Source organism: Apium graveolens, chromosome 5 (assembly GCF_009905375.1).
Source record: "Apium graveolens cultivar Ventura chromosome 5, ASM990537v1, whole genome shotgun sequence".
Lineage (NCBI taxonomy): Eukaryota > Viridiplantae > Streptophyta > Magnoliopsida > Apiales > Apiaceae > Apium > Apium graveolens.
The window spans coordinates 116,420,308-116,433,845 of record NC_133651.1 but is presented as its reverse complement, the minus strand read 5'-3'; the positions used below and the strand labels follow the sequence as shown (position 1 = coordinate 116,433,845).

The 13,538-nt window shown below is 37.0% G+C and overlaps 1 protein-coding gene across 1 annotated transcript; it reads right to left on the bottom strand.

Annotated features, from left to right (window-relative positions):
- Nucleotides 1-4,667: 4,667 nt before the first annotated feature.
- Nucleotides 4,668-5,998, bottom strand: LOC141724402 (putative glycosyltransferase At3g07620). Its single transcript, XM_074526549.1, has one exon. It carries the CDS (start codon nt 5,812-5,814, stop codon nt 4,744-4,746), a length of 1,071 nt encoding a protein of 356 aa, XP_074382650.1. The 5' UTR covers nt 5,815-5,998; the 3' UTR covers nt 4,668-4,743.
- Nucleotides 5,999-13,538: the final 7,540 nt, after the last annotated feature.

Here is a 13,538-nt window from a genome sequence, read left to right as displayed (position 1 = left end):
CCAAATCCATGGCTTGCCACTGTTCCACTTCTTCATCTGAAACGTGAAGGGAACCTATGGGGCCAAGAGTGTTTAAGGCAGCAGAAGAGCCAGAAGGCGCGCCCTCTGCTCTATGCCTCTTAGGCGCGCCTTGTTTATCTGTAAGATCAATCACGGGTCTTTTCAAGACAGGAGTTGTTTGAGGAATAGGAATTGGATTGGGACGGATGCCTGTGCTGCAGGAGCGTCTTTCTTTGGCTTAGGCTTGGATTTGTCACCAGGGCGCGCCCCAAAAGACTTGGGAATTCTTTGAGGGGCCATTTCTGTATAAAACATGGGACATGTTAATTGAACGTGACAGTTAAGTGTGTTGAACAGAGCAATAAATAAAAGCAATTGATAAAGGTAACATTGATAAACATGTATAAAATGTTACGCCTAGAGAGAAAAGGCGCGCCCTGAGAAGCGGAAAGATTAACCACATAAGGAATTTATATCCAGTATGCTAATACGAAAGCTAACAGAAAAGAAGTTAGGACGCGCCAATTGTAAGAGGGCGCGCCTTTAGACTCTACAATTATTGAACCTGAAGGATCTTGGCCTTGAAAAGAGCTGTCATCTGCTTCTTCTTCTTCTTCAGCCTCTTCCTCACTATCTAGGTCGATTATACGGGAAACAGGGGCGCCTTTCCTAAACTTTACATATTTACACTTTGTCCCTACTTGGTCAGAAAGGATTCCGACTCGCATCAGATTAGTCCGGGTGACTAAGGTCTTTAGGTTCCACCTGTCAGCAGCCACTCTAAGAAGGGCTTCAGCTTATTTTTTGGGCTCGCCCTTAAGTGGTTTGGCCACTGGCCTGTCTAAAAAAAAAGTGTAAAGGTGTGAAAAGGAGCAAATAACGTAGAAATAATACAAGGAAAGAAAGAAAGGGTGCGCCCTTACTTGGTGACTTGTTAAATCTTATCCTTATTATGGGAACGTCATACAAATAAAAGAAGTTTTCCTTCCAGCCTTTTTCATGGCTAAGCTTGCCAGAGGAGAAACCCTTCTTGTTATGTTGCTTGTCTACAACCAAGTAGTAGTACCCATGGTCAGATTTTCTCAGGTTAAAGGAATAAGCAACTTCAGCCATGGAAGGTTGAGGGAAGCCCAGGTCTGTATAGAGAATGAACAGGGCCAGAATAAACTTGTAGTTGTTGGGAGAAAGTTGGAGTGGAGCCACGTCGTAAAGTTCTATCACTTCCTTAGGATAGGGGTGTAAGGGTGCGCCTATACCCAAAGATACCAGCTTTGGGCTGGTTACCATTCTAGGGATCTTAAAGTTCCTACGATAATTGAATATATGGGGCCGCATCATGCTTAAAGGGCGCGCCCATATGCCTTCCATATCATAAAACTCCATGAGCCATCCTAGCTGCTCATCTGAACAAGCTGAGGACAGGCCCACACAGAAAAGCTTCCCATGCTCCTTCCTGAAATGTTTCTTCACAGCTTCATTGCATGGTTCGAATTCATCCCAATCAAAGTCTAATTCATTGTCAGAAACTTCCCAGTGTTGGAAGGGGATTGGAGAAGGTTCAGGGGAGGTGGAAAATTGGAAGGAGTCCTCATCAAAGAAATTTTCTTCATCACGTAGAGGTGACGCACTTACTTCAGGCGCGCCCTCAGAAACAGGAGAAGTAGGAGCGCCCTGTGTTTGTTGAGGAGATGAGCTTGGGGAAACAGCCCTGTAGGATACTTTAGAAGGTCATGCACCTACGTTGACACCCCTCTCAACACCCCTATACCTATCGGCATTAAAACTCTCAAACCAGTCATCATCATCCACATCTGTCCTGTCTGGGGTTGGGGATCTGTCCTTTTGGACTAGCTTCTGCTTCCCGTGTCTACGAGATAAAGGAATGTTGTCCGTAGAAGAACTGTCTGAGGAGTCTGCCATCAAGATACCCTTTTTGGAGTCTTGAACAATTCGCGCCACCCGATTCAGAAATTCGGGGGTATGGTGAGCGTTGGGAGGCTGAGGATCGAAGTAGGTGTTTGGAGGCGAATAGATTCCCAAATTTATAAGGAAATCCTTGAAAGGGTGAAAAGGAGAGGACGCGCCCTCGTCTTCCAGCTGTCAAGAAAACCAAAAGAAATGTTGAGGGTGCGCCTAACTCGAAAGGATGAGATACCAAAGTATGAAGGAAACAAAAAAAGTAGGGGTAGAATTAAGGGAATGGTATTCCCTATGATCTATGTTAGCTCCTTTCCAAGACAGGACATACATTAAGAAGGCGCGTCCTATCAATACTAGACTCTATGAAAGCTACTATACAATATGAACGTTAAATAACAATGGCGTTGCTGAAAATAAACAAGGACGCGCCCTGTATGAATGAAAAGGCACGTCTTATTATAAGATATATATTTTATAAAGGATAAACAGTTGGGCTTCCTAGAAACATAAAATTAAAAGTTAGACCTAGTAAATTTGGATCTAAAACAGCAAAAAGTCAGAATTACACATATATATACAGATACATACATCATTTTATGCACATCCTCAAGAACAGGAATGAGAGATGAAAAGTTAATGAGACATGCAATGTGGTTTACTTGACGAAATTCAGAGATGCAAAAAGTTGTTTGTACCTTTTTGAATGGGGAAGGAGTTGACTGGAACGGATTTGAGAAATGGCAGCGGAGACAACTGATTCCGGGCAAAGCTTCTTTTCGCCGGTAGGGTAAGTTTTGGAAAAAGGTAAAGTGGGAGAGAGAGTAAAAGTGAAAAGTAAAAAGAAAGGGGGTGACTGGTATTTATAGTTGAAAATGATAGCTGTCAAATCAGTCATATCAATTGTGAATCCCTAATAATAAGGGGAACTGCTTCTAAACCATTTGAACTTCTGGGACGCGCCCTATTGAAGGCGCGCCTTATTCGATTATTATGAAATCATTGAAACTTTACGGGAAAAATTGGAAGGCACGCCCTGTTCAGGGCGCGCCCTGTAAAAAGTATTGGAAGATTTGTTTAAACACATTTTGATAAAGGTGAAGAAAAATTCCAATCCCATTTTCAATAGCATATGGAATTTGAGGGGTAGTTGTTATGCGCAAAAATTGGTATAAACAATATTCAGATTGACATTGATAAAATAGGCAAAATCGAAGGAGAAACGCCTAAAATCTAGGAAAAGATAAGATTGACTTTCCATAAAAAAGAAGGGCGCCCTAAGAACGCGCCCCATTGATTGAATAGCTATTGACTGTTGTGGTTATCATGCCTTAAAGGCGCGCCCTCAAACATAATGGGGAGGCGCGTCTAATTACTGAAAAGGGGGAGAGGAATTCCTTGATTGGAATATGTCCTGTGGTGAGCCTTATGGCGCGCCCTAAGTAAGAAAGGCTACTTGGACGGATTACTCGGACATGATTACTTTGACAGACTCACACCTTGGCTTGGACAGAGTTAGAGCAAGCCCTAACGATGAATAAATTAGGGCGCGCCCTATGATGTAGACTGATAAAGGAAGAGATCAAAGGCTGATGACACAGGGCGGCGCCAACATGCAGGAATGTTTGGGCGCGCCCTTAACTTCTACTTGGCACACAAATGCATCTTTGACATGCTACTTGGACGGACTCTTTGGAAGATTCAAGGAAGATAGAAAATGTTATTACTAACCTATTTGATGCAGGTACTCTATTGAAGAACTCCTCCCTGTAGCACATCTACAGGAAAAGCGGTGTCCGTGGTCAGAGACCTCCAGGGGTATGCCTGGACTGAAGGCCTCCTCCTGTAGTCAATGGGTGTCCTCATTGGGGATGTGAGGTGAAATTTGGTGTGTGCTTTGGGAGCTCTGTCTCTGTAGTCAACGGGTATCCTCGTTGGGAGACTTCAGAGTATCCTGCACTTTGCACCCAAAAGCTTGTGATCACTTGTCCTGTAATCTGGTAGGGGCTCCTTATCGGGGGACAAGGATGCGTCCAACAATTGGGGTGAACCATGGCTATACCTGCGTCCGTGGACTAGAGAAACAGCTGGTAGCGAAAGGTTATCCTTGGCCAAGGAGATGCCTCATCCGTGAAGTCTCGAAGCTGCGGACGAGCCTTGAGCCTTTATGGTTGGGCCTCATCGGCGGACATTCCTAAAGCTAGTAGAAGACGGTTTCCAGTGGGTTTCCTACTGGACCTTGGGATAAGAAATCTAAGCCCATTAGGCTTCTTGTTCCCCAAGAACTACGTGAGCTTGATCCCCTATAAATAAGAGTACGTAGGCAAATTGTAAGGGGTCAGAAGCGAGAGCGCAAAGGAGCCACCACTAACCTAAGCAATCTCAGCCCCCAATAATTATCACCACCAAACACTGTTCATCTTTTCTGATGAATACTGTTCATCGGATCCACCGACTACTGTTCACGTTTCCGACGAAGAACTGCCATCACAGATCTTGTTTCCGGCTACTAACCTCAAGTTTTGTTGTTCACAAATTCCTCCGTCAACAGGATGCTAGATAACTCCTGCAATCACTGGCTATAATATCTATTCTCATTTGTAGTAAATAAACGTGTAAACATTTTTACTATAAATTTGATATCATGCTACCTAATATCTTAATAAATATTATTATTTTGGCAAAAATAATTTTCAGTGACATTACTAATGTGCACCATAAATATTTTTTGTTTACGCGGTTCTTTCAGCTAATTTTATAAATAAATTTATATATCCTTGTTAAATTACAATTACATCTTTATTTAGAATCAACAAAAAAGAACCCTCATGCAAACTCCCTCCGTGTATACCTAATTGTATGCCGTCTCAACCACAACTGATACATCACCATATAAAACGCATCGTACCGCTCCGGCACTGCGTTCCACACTAAGTTCCTACTCGCGACCACACCTGATTCCTTCATTCTCTCATACTTTTCTTCACTAATTTCACTGAGCAACAGCTTCATCCCCTTAACACCGCCACGTGTACTTATCACCACCGCAATCTCCGACCACTGGAGCACGTCCATCAACGGCAAGTCCTGGATCGGACGGTCAGTAATTATCACCGGCACACATCTCGATGCAATCGCCTCCACAAACCAATTCATATCGCTATTATAGATGAATATACAGTATTTACTGGTGTTTATGTTTGATTTATGATCGAACGGCTCAGATTCGATCAGAAAGTCCTGATCGTCCATCATTTCGTCGATCAAGCTCCACGTTGACTGATCGTCTTTGTTTAGTTTCATATATCCCAGAAACGACGCCGTTTTGTTAGCCCGCGCGTGCGGGAGCTCAATTACCGAATCTACTACCGGCGGAAGTGTTATGTCTTTGTGAGGTACAAAGTTACCGGACTTTGTGGGAAAATATGAGATTTGAACCGAGTTTTTCTTCAATTCGAGCACATTTCGGTCGGATCCGTAGTCAATACCAGCGCGTGAGATGAAAAAATGATCGGCGCCGAGCGAACGGTTCCAGTACGAGAAGCTCTGCCGGATCTCTCTAACTAAACGCGCTAGAGCGCGCGTGGAGGTGTCCGGAGCAAACGGCAAGAAGAACAAGTGAGCATCATCGGCGTTTTGCGTAACAAACTCGCTGTTAAGAAGATTAGAGTAGAATATCGACTCCGGCGAGCTCGTAAATGTCGGCGAAATAGCCTTGGGAGTTTTGTAAATATAAATTTTGAAGTCGGCGATCATTTTGTCATAGTTTGCGAATAAGATCGTAGGAGAAAGATAAGTTATTTTCGCTGTGCCGGAAAGTGACGTGGAATGAGATTGAATTGATGTGAATAGAAAGAAGCAGAAAAAGATGAGAGAGAGCTGAAGAGTGATTGTCATAGTTATTATTGTGAATGTTGTTTAGTTTAGCAAGCAATGAAAGGTAGCTGGTGCCGGTGGCTTTGAAATGAAAAAGTTGTATAAAATAAAGCTGTGTGTATAATTGGTAGTTAAGCAGGCCTTCTACGACTTGTTCAGTTGTCTCATTGGTTATGATAACATTAATTTAACAGTTATCCCCAGGGTGTTTCGTTGTTACTGATATAGTGATTCTATTCATAACAAACACGCGAAAGGCATCAAGAAAGAAAAAAACCAAACAAATGAAAGATCGGCGTATTTTTTTTTTTGTGTTTGTTAAAAAATATTAAGTCATTAGCGCAAATCCGAAGTGATCCAAAAATTCAAATTTGGGGCAGATTATCTCAAATTTCATTCCAACAATGATCCAAATGCTGATCCAAATTTGGATCACTTGATTTAATATAAAATAATGGTTTTGTTATTTGTAGTTTATGAGATTTTAAATTTATTTTTGATTATTTAATTATATAATTAATAATATAATATAATTAATAGTTAACAAAATTTATTTTTAAAATAAAATTTAAAATAATGAGAAAACATAATTTCATTAAAATTTTAAAATAAAAAATAAAGAGGCACATATTGCACTTAGAGATGCATTATTTGAGCATTTGTGGGAAGAATATACTAATTCGGAAAATTAGTGCGTTACAATGATATTTTGTATGTTAATTATTGCAATAAATGTGTTTTTCATGAATTAAGTGCACAATTTTAATATTTTTATGTGTATTTTTTTGATTTAATTAATTTATGAAATATTATATAAATTGTTAATAATGATTAAATGATAAATTTAAGATAAAATTGCTTAATATGATATTTATATATTATTATGTGTAAAAAGTAATTTGGATCAAATATTTGAATCACACTGTTGAAATTAGTCAGAAATTTGGATCAGTTGATGATCCAAATTTGGATTTTTGGATGAGATGGCCTTAATATGTTATTCATCTTTTCTATGAAGCAGTAAGTTATTCTAGCGTTGGCGTCCGAGAGAAGGCATGGAAATTCATGATATTGGTGGGCACCGATACTCATTTGTGTTCTATCACTGGTCAGATATGTAAAAGGTCTTGGAGGGTGGCCCCTGGACGTTTGAACAAAGCTTGTTGATATTTCATCAGTTACAGGAGGGTAAAGATCCTCATACAGTCATGTTAAATCAGTTTGATATATGGACACAAATATATGACATTCCAAATGGTTTGTTCTCGGAAAAGATAATACAGAACATTGGTAATTTCGTTGGACGGCTAATCAAAACTGATCCATCAAACCTGAATGGCATGTGGAAAGCGTACGCCAGAGTCCGGATTACAATGGATGTAACAAAACCATTGAAACGAAGGATGAAACTTAAACGTGAAGGAGGGATATGGAGTTAGGTTAACTTTAAATATGAGAGGCTTAGTACCTTCTACTTTGTGTGTGGTATACCAGGTGATAGGTCCCGCGAGTGGGTTCGATAAGCTAGAAGGGGGGTTGAATAGCTTATCACCTTTTTAAAATTTAAGAGCTTGGCTTTTTGAAATTTCTTTTCTCCTCTTTAACATTAACTACTTGTAAGCAAGCTAGTTAAGTGCGGAAAATAAAGATACGAAAAGAAGATGCACGACACGGTCGATTTATCCTGGTTTGTGGTGGCTAACTCAACAAACGGAGTCCACTCACCCCTACTCCAGTCCCCGAACTCGAGATTTTCTCTACTATAAAGAACCTCATCTATAGTAGGCGGAGAAACCTTTACAAACTAACCACTATTTAAATGTCTCGGAACGTTACACACACGTAACTTCCTCAAAATAAATAGCAACCCTATTACAAGACTATCTTGGAGCGTAATAACCTAGTCACCTCCTCAAGCACTCGTAAATCCTTTTACGTAGCCTTCGTCCTTCTTCTTCTTGGCGGGTCTCGGATCTAGGTCTTAGATCTCGGGTCTTTCCTTTGCCTCACGGTGCAAAGGCTACTAACTCCCCGTTAGTACGCCTAAGACTTGGGTCTTAGCACAAGGATCACCTCACTTCACTTCACCTCACTGCAAAGAAAAGAAGACAAGCTACAAGCACACAAGCAAACAAGCAATATATATTTGATGAGAAAATATATAAATTGACGCTATTATGCGTTAAACTATTCGGCTTTCGCCACGCTAATACGCGTTACACTAGTGCGGAAACTATATAAAAGTTGGCGTGCGCCACGCTATTACGCGTTAGACTCGTGCGGAAACTATTATAAAGATTGCCGGGATATGTCACGCAATGGAAAAATCACACAAACAAAATGCAAGACAAGCAAATAAATATGAATGCAAGTGTGTGCTCTATTCGGCCAAGGATGAACACGGAACATGTAAGGGCCGAATGAACAATTTATAGGCTCGTTCTTTAAGTCCTTTCAAGACATAGAATGAAAGGGTCAAGGACTTAAGAATACAAGTCTATACATTTCTAAATGCACTTGGTAAATAGATCGAAACTATCGAAATGCAACCAATGTGTCTAGCAAAACTATTCGACCAAGAATAGTAAAACTGAATGCTTTTTCGTCTCGTTTCTTTAAGTTATTTCAAGAGAAAGTATGAAAGGGTAAGAACTTAATAACACAAGACTATATCTAGCTTAGTGCACTTGTTAAAGAAAAAAAACAAGCAAGAAACGCAAGGCACTAGAGCTTTTGTATTCGGCCGAGTATAACAACTCGTATGGTCGAAAATTTGAACTTGCTTCTTCAAGTTCAAATGGCCTAGTTTGTTATGTTCTTGTTCAAGATAACTCCTCTTGATAATCAAGAATCAAATAACAAAATCAAGACTAAACTTAGACAAGATTTCGGTATTCAAAAACGAAGAATAAAACCATACTACACCATAAATGGCATATCGCAACGTCCTCATCATGGATGTTGCTGAATTATGTTACCTTAGATATGTTACTTTTAGCCTACTACAACATTGTTGTTTTGGTGTTACCTTAGCTGCAAACTTAGTGTTACCTTAGATAAAAAGCGTTAAACATTGCAACATGTATGAATAATGTTGCCGTAGATTATTAATAAACAAATATATAATTTTTTTTCAAAAAGAAAAATTAAATATTATTTCGAATTCAGAAATTTCTAAACTATATCAAAGTAATTAATTTATTTTTCTTAAAAATAAGCGTTTTCAACATAAGTCAATTTATTTTTTTAATAGTATAAAAATATTTTATTTTATTAAATTTATGTAATATTTTTTTACTTTAACAAAATTAAATATTAAATTTGAGTGAAAACATAAATATATAAAAGTTATAACTACATTCTAATGTAAATAAAAACTTATTAGATAAGTAAGTTAATACTTTTAAATATTAGTTAAAATATTTATTGATTAAATTTAAAATTTTGAAAATAAATAAATCGAATATTCATAAATATAAAATGTAGCCCACTTGTGAATTGCGGTAGAGATGAAATTTTAGAGTGGCAAAAAAACCGCTAGTTTTTTGCCATGGACCACCTTTAATCTTTTTCACTAACGTGTCTCATTGTTTCAATCTCATCTATGCAACTCTCTCTCCCTCTCTCCCCCCTCTCTCTCAAACGCTTTTAGTTTCTTCAAACTGAATCTTCTTCAAATTACATGTGTTCTATTTAGGTTGAATTAATTATATTTTATTACTTAAATTGGGGCTAATTATTCTCTCAAGGGATATTGAGTAGGAAAAAATTGTTCTCTATTTTTCTATCTATGTCCCCCTTTATTAGATATCTTCTTTGTCTCTCTCAGAATTTTCTTCAAATCAGGTTTTAAGGCATCGGTTTTATAGTTTAATCGACTACTCAAATCTAGGCTTTAAAAATCGATTTGGTTCTTCAAATTAGGATTTTTCGATTTGCTTTAATTGAATTTATTTGCTTTAATTTATTACAGGTACACGAAGACCTGGAAGAAATTGCAGAGTGGAGTCTTGAACAACAGGAAAACAAACACATGAACGAACCCCTTCCAATATTGAATGAAACACGTGCAGTATGAGCTAGTTCGAGTGAACAACATCGAAGAGGCACGAACCCGTTCGAGCAAACAGATCAGGAGTGAGCACAAACAACCTGAAATTAAGATTGTAGTGAGTTCTTATCTCCTATAGTACTGCTGTGTTCAAAATCCTTGCAGTGCATAATTGGTCTTTATGGTGATGTGCTTGTTTGTACTCGTTTCAGTATAAGATCTAAAATTCAAGGGTTAGATTTTACTTTCAATTGTAAACTAGCTTATTTCTTATTGCAATTGTAACAACTTCCTTCTTTTCGTTGTCACTGTTTCACAAAACCTAAAACAATCCGTAATGTTTTTCCCATATCTATATTTGTTCTTGTCCTTAACCCTTGTAGGTCAAACTATCTAAGTCACGGAAATAAATCAGAGATATTAAGAGTAATAACACTCACTTATCCTTCACTTCCATAGCGCGTCACAAGCAAAACAAGAAATTACAAAGTAAATCGATATATTTGTTTTCTTTAAATAATAAATAATGAAAAGCTAACGAAGCCCTGAGTTATTTTAATAGGGTTGTTTAATTATAATTGACTATCCCCTGTTTTTATATTATAATAGAGTAGTTTGTGAGTTCAGAAAATGTTAATCTAATCTTTTGTACTATAATTTTAGATAATGTTTGAATGTGAAGGCCGTCTGTGCTTGAATTGGCGGAGTTCCAACCTATTTTGTTTTAAAGAAGGAAGTTGTTTGTCTTTTGTTTCACTACAGGCCACAATGACCAAGGATTCAGAGAAGAACTACAATTATTGTGTATATGACCCTGAAATTTCACTAAAGAGTAAGTGAACTAAAGTGAGTCAGATGGTTGGATCAGATCTATTACTACCTTTTTTGAGTTCCAAAAGAGTATATGATTAGTAAAGTTAGATTCTGCCTTCAGCTTTTCTTAATAACAATTTGTAAATCTGACATGTGGAATACCGTGATTTATGGTAGATAAAATAATTAGTTTTGTATTAAACTCATTAAAGCATGTGAGAACCGTGATTAGTAATGAACCTCAAGGATCAACTGAACACATAGGTTGGATTAGCAAGTGATTAGGACTTGCATCTTCAAGTTCATCGGAAGAAGGTGCCTAGATTAGGATATATCCAGTTGGGGCTTGCTCAGATTTAGACCTTGTTTTATATTTAGAGGTTTTTTCCAAGTGAAGTAAAAAAAAGTTATATACTAATGCACAATTCAGTGTTTGTAAATGAAGGTGTTCTCTTTGTATTATGCTAATTTGATGATTATGCTGTCGTTTGAGTGTCCCAACTCTACAATATACTCGATGTTATAATTTAATAAGATGATGGTAATATATTTGCCTTAACTGGAATGTGTCTCTTTGATGACACCGGCTAATTGTGTTCATATATGTGACTTTATTTTGCATACACACACACACCTGCTAATTGTGATTGAAAGTTTTCTTGTCGCACTTTATTTGACTTATGAACATACAGATTTTTTTGAAATGTTAAGAACAAAGCTGACATAATAGGCATGTGGACTTGATCAAAATCTACATGCTTATCCTTTTTTATACTAATAACATTTTAAATTTTTTATCATCAAAATATGAGAGAAATTGTACAAGTTTGTCTATCATCAGTAACAACTTGTATTGTGATAATTAGTACCCCTACATATAATAAGACATTTCTATTAAAGATTAAAAACTTTGGAATATTGTACGTCGCCATTACGTTTCTCAGGTTCATGAATCGTTTGCTTCACATGAAAGTATGAAGCAGCTTCATCGGTTCTTGTTTGTTCTGGGCTAAGGTGATGGCTCTTCAAGGATCAGAAGGTGATATGGTTATATGTTGAATATTATTCTCACATTATGATCTGGCCATAGAAAAAGTATTATTCAATTATTCTTCACTCTTTTTTTAATCATAAACCCATTTTTTAACATTCTCATATATTTCTTAATTTATTCCCCAGAAGCTACTTCAAGCAATGAAAAAATGAGAAGAATGACTACATTCGTGTCTAACCACACATCCCATTCTTGGAGCAAGCACAAGGTTTTGGTTTGGCTGGTAAGCACACATCTATGTAAATGTATTAAGAATGAACTTGATTTCTGTCTGCTAAGATGCTGCACACTATCAACATATAAAATTTATTAATGTTTTGATTGTGTTTAGTATATATATTAGTAAAGTCAGCACAACCATGCCCATGAGTTATCTAGTGGACTAGGTGACAATCATTGCTTCTAATTTCTTTCAACTGCTTATTTTCACTCTCATGAGTAGCATTGTCTACCACGAGAATTTGTGTATTCAATTTTTATGTAAGCTACTGGATAACTGGTATGAAAAATAATTCTAAATTCATAACAACATGATACATGATACCTGATAGTGTGTCGGTGTATTTTGTTTATGCATAATCTGTTTATAACATGCATCTGAAACATTTGTTTTGAAACCTTATCTTTCTGATAACCTGCTTTCCACTCCATAATTCACTGTCTTGATAATTTTATTGTATGACATGTCTCAAGTGCTTTGGAGGTCAAGCTCATGTTTTCCCAGTTTGCAGCTTTGTTTCAGTCACCAATTTTGGAGTTCTATAAACCGAGCTGACTACATGGCTTTGCGACTAGGATTCATAACAGTGAGTTTGCATTTGGACTATAAAGAAATCATTTCTAAATAGATCAACTTGGTTTTTTTTGACACCAACGTCTTACAGACAAACATGCTTAATGCTCATTATTTGGTACTACATTTGTGATTGTGCCGGTTTGAAATCCCAAGGATTGCTCAAGCCATCAGGATAAAGCTCTATTAGGAATGATTGATTCTTTCTATTATATCAGTTTAGTATACATTATTTGATACTTCTATTAAAGTTCTAAGAGAGTGGTAGTATGTCTTCTGAGTAGATAAATACTTCTATTATTTAGTATACATTATACTGGCATAGCTTGCTTTTCAATATTATCTGGAAATGGAGGTCATATGGTGTTATTTCTTCCCTGACATACATTATTCATTACAAGCAAGTCTGGTATCTCTTTATTGTAATTCTTTTATTGCTTTTGGGTAATATTCATGGTCTAAATACTTTAATATTAGTTTGGCATGGTTAATTTTTATCATGTCCTGAAGCTACTTCTGCTAGAGTAATTATTTCTCCTTTTTTATCAGTGTTTAGTTAATCTTAAATTGTTTTTTCTTGTCAATTAATTTTTCTAGTTTAGTGATATGTATATGTAACAGTATCGATTTGTTGTTTGCTTATAAATTTGTCTGATTAGGTTGCGATACTCATACGTCGCTGCATTGGCTTCCATGGAGCAACTGGTATGATACAATACTTTTAAATTTTAATGAATTACGCAACACTTTACTTGCTCCTGCTTTCTTTCTGTTTACGAGTTTATGAAATTGTTGGAAGAATTAAGCATTTAGCTTTATTATTAGAATATCGAATGACTATAAGAGATTATACCGATTAAAATTTGGAGTTTGTTGGAGATTCATTTGTCTATATGTATTATTTGGTTCTGATTGAAAGAGTTAATAGAAAGGAAGAGGTTTTATTGTATCCAACATGCAGGTTGAATATAGAAATGTTACAAATTGTAATGTTGGTCATGTATGGCTTAAAGGTTTCATCAGATTACATACTA

Coding starts and splice junctions, on each gene's coding strand:
- LOC141724402 (XM_074526549.1), bottom strand. CDS start 5,814: ATGACAATCACTCTTCAGCTCTCTCTCATCTTTTTCTGCTTCTTTCTA.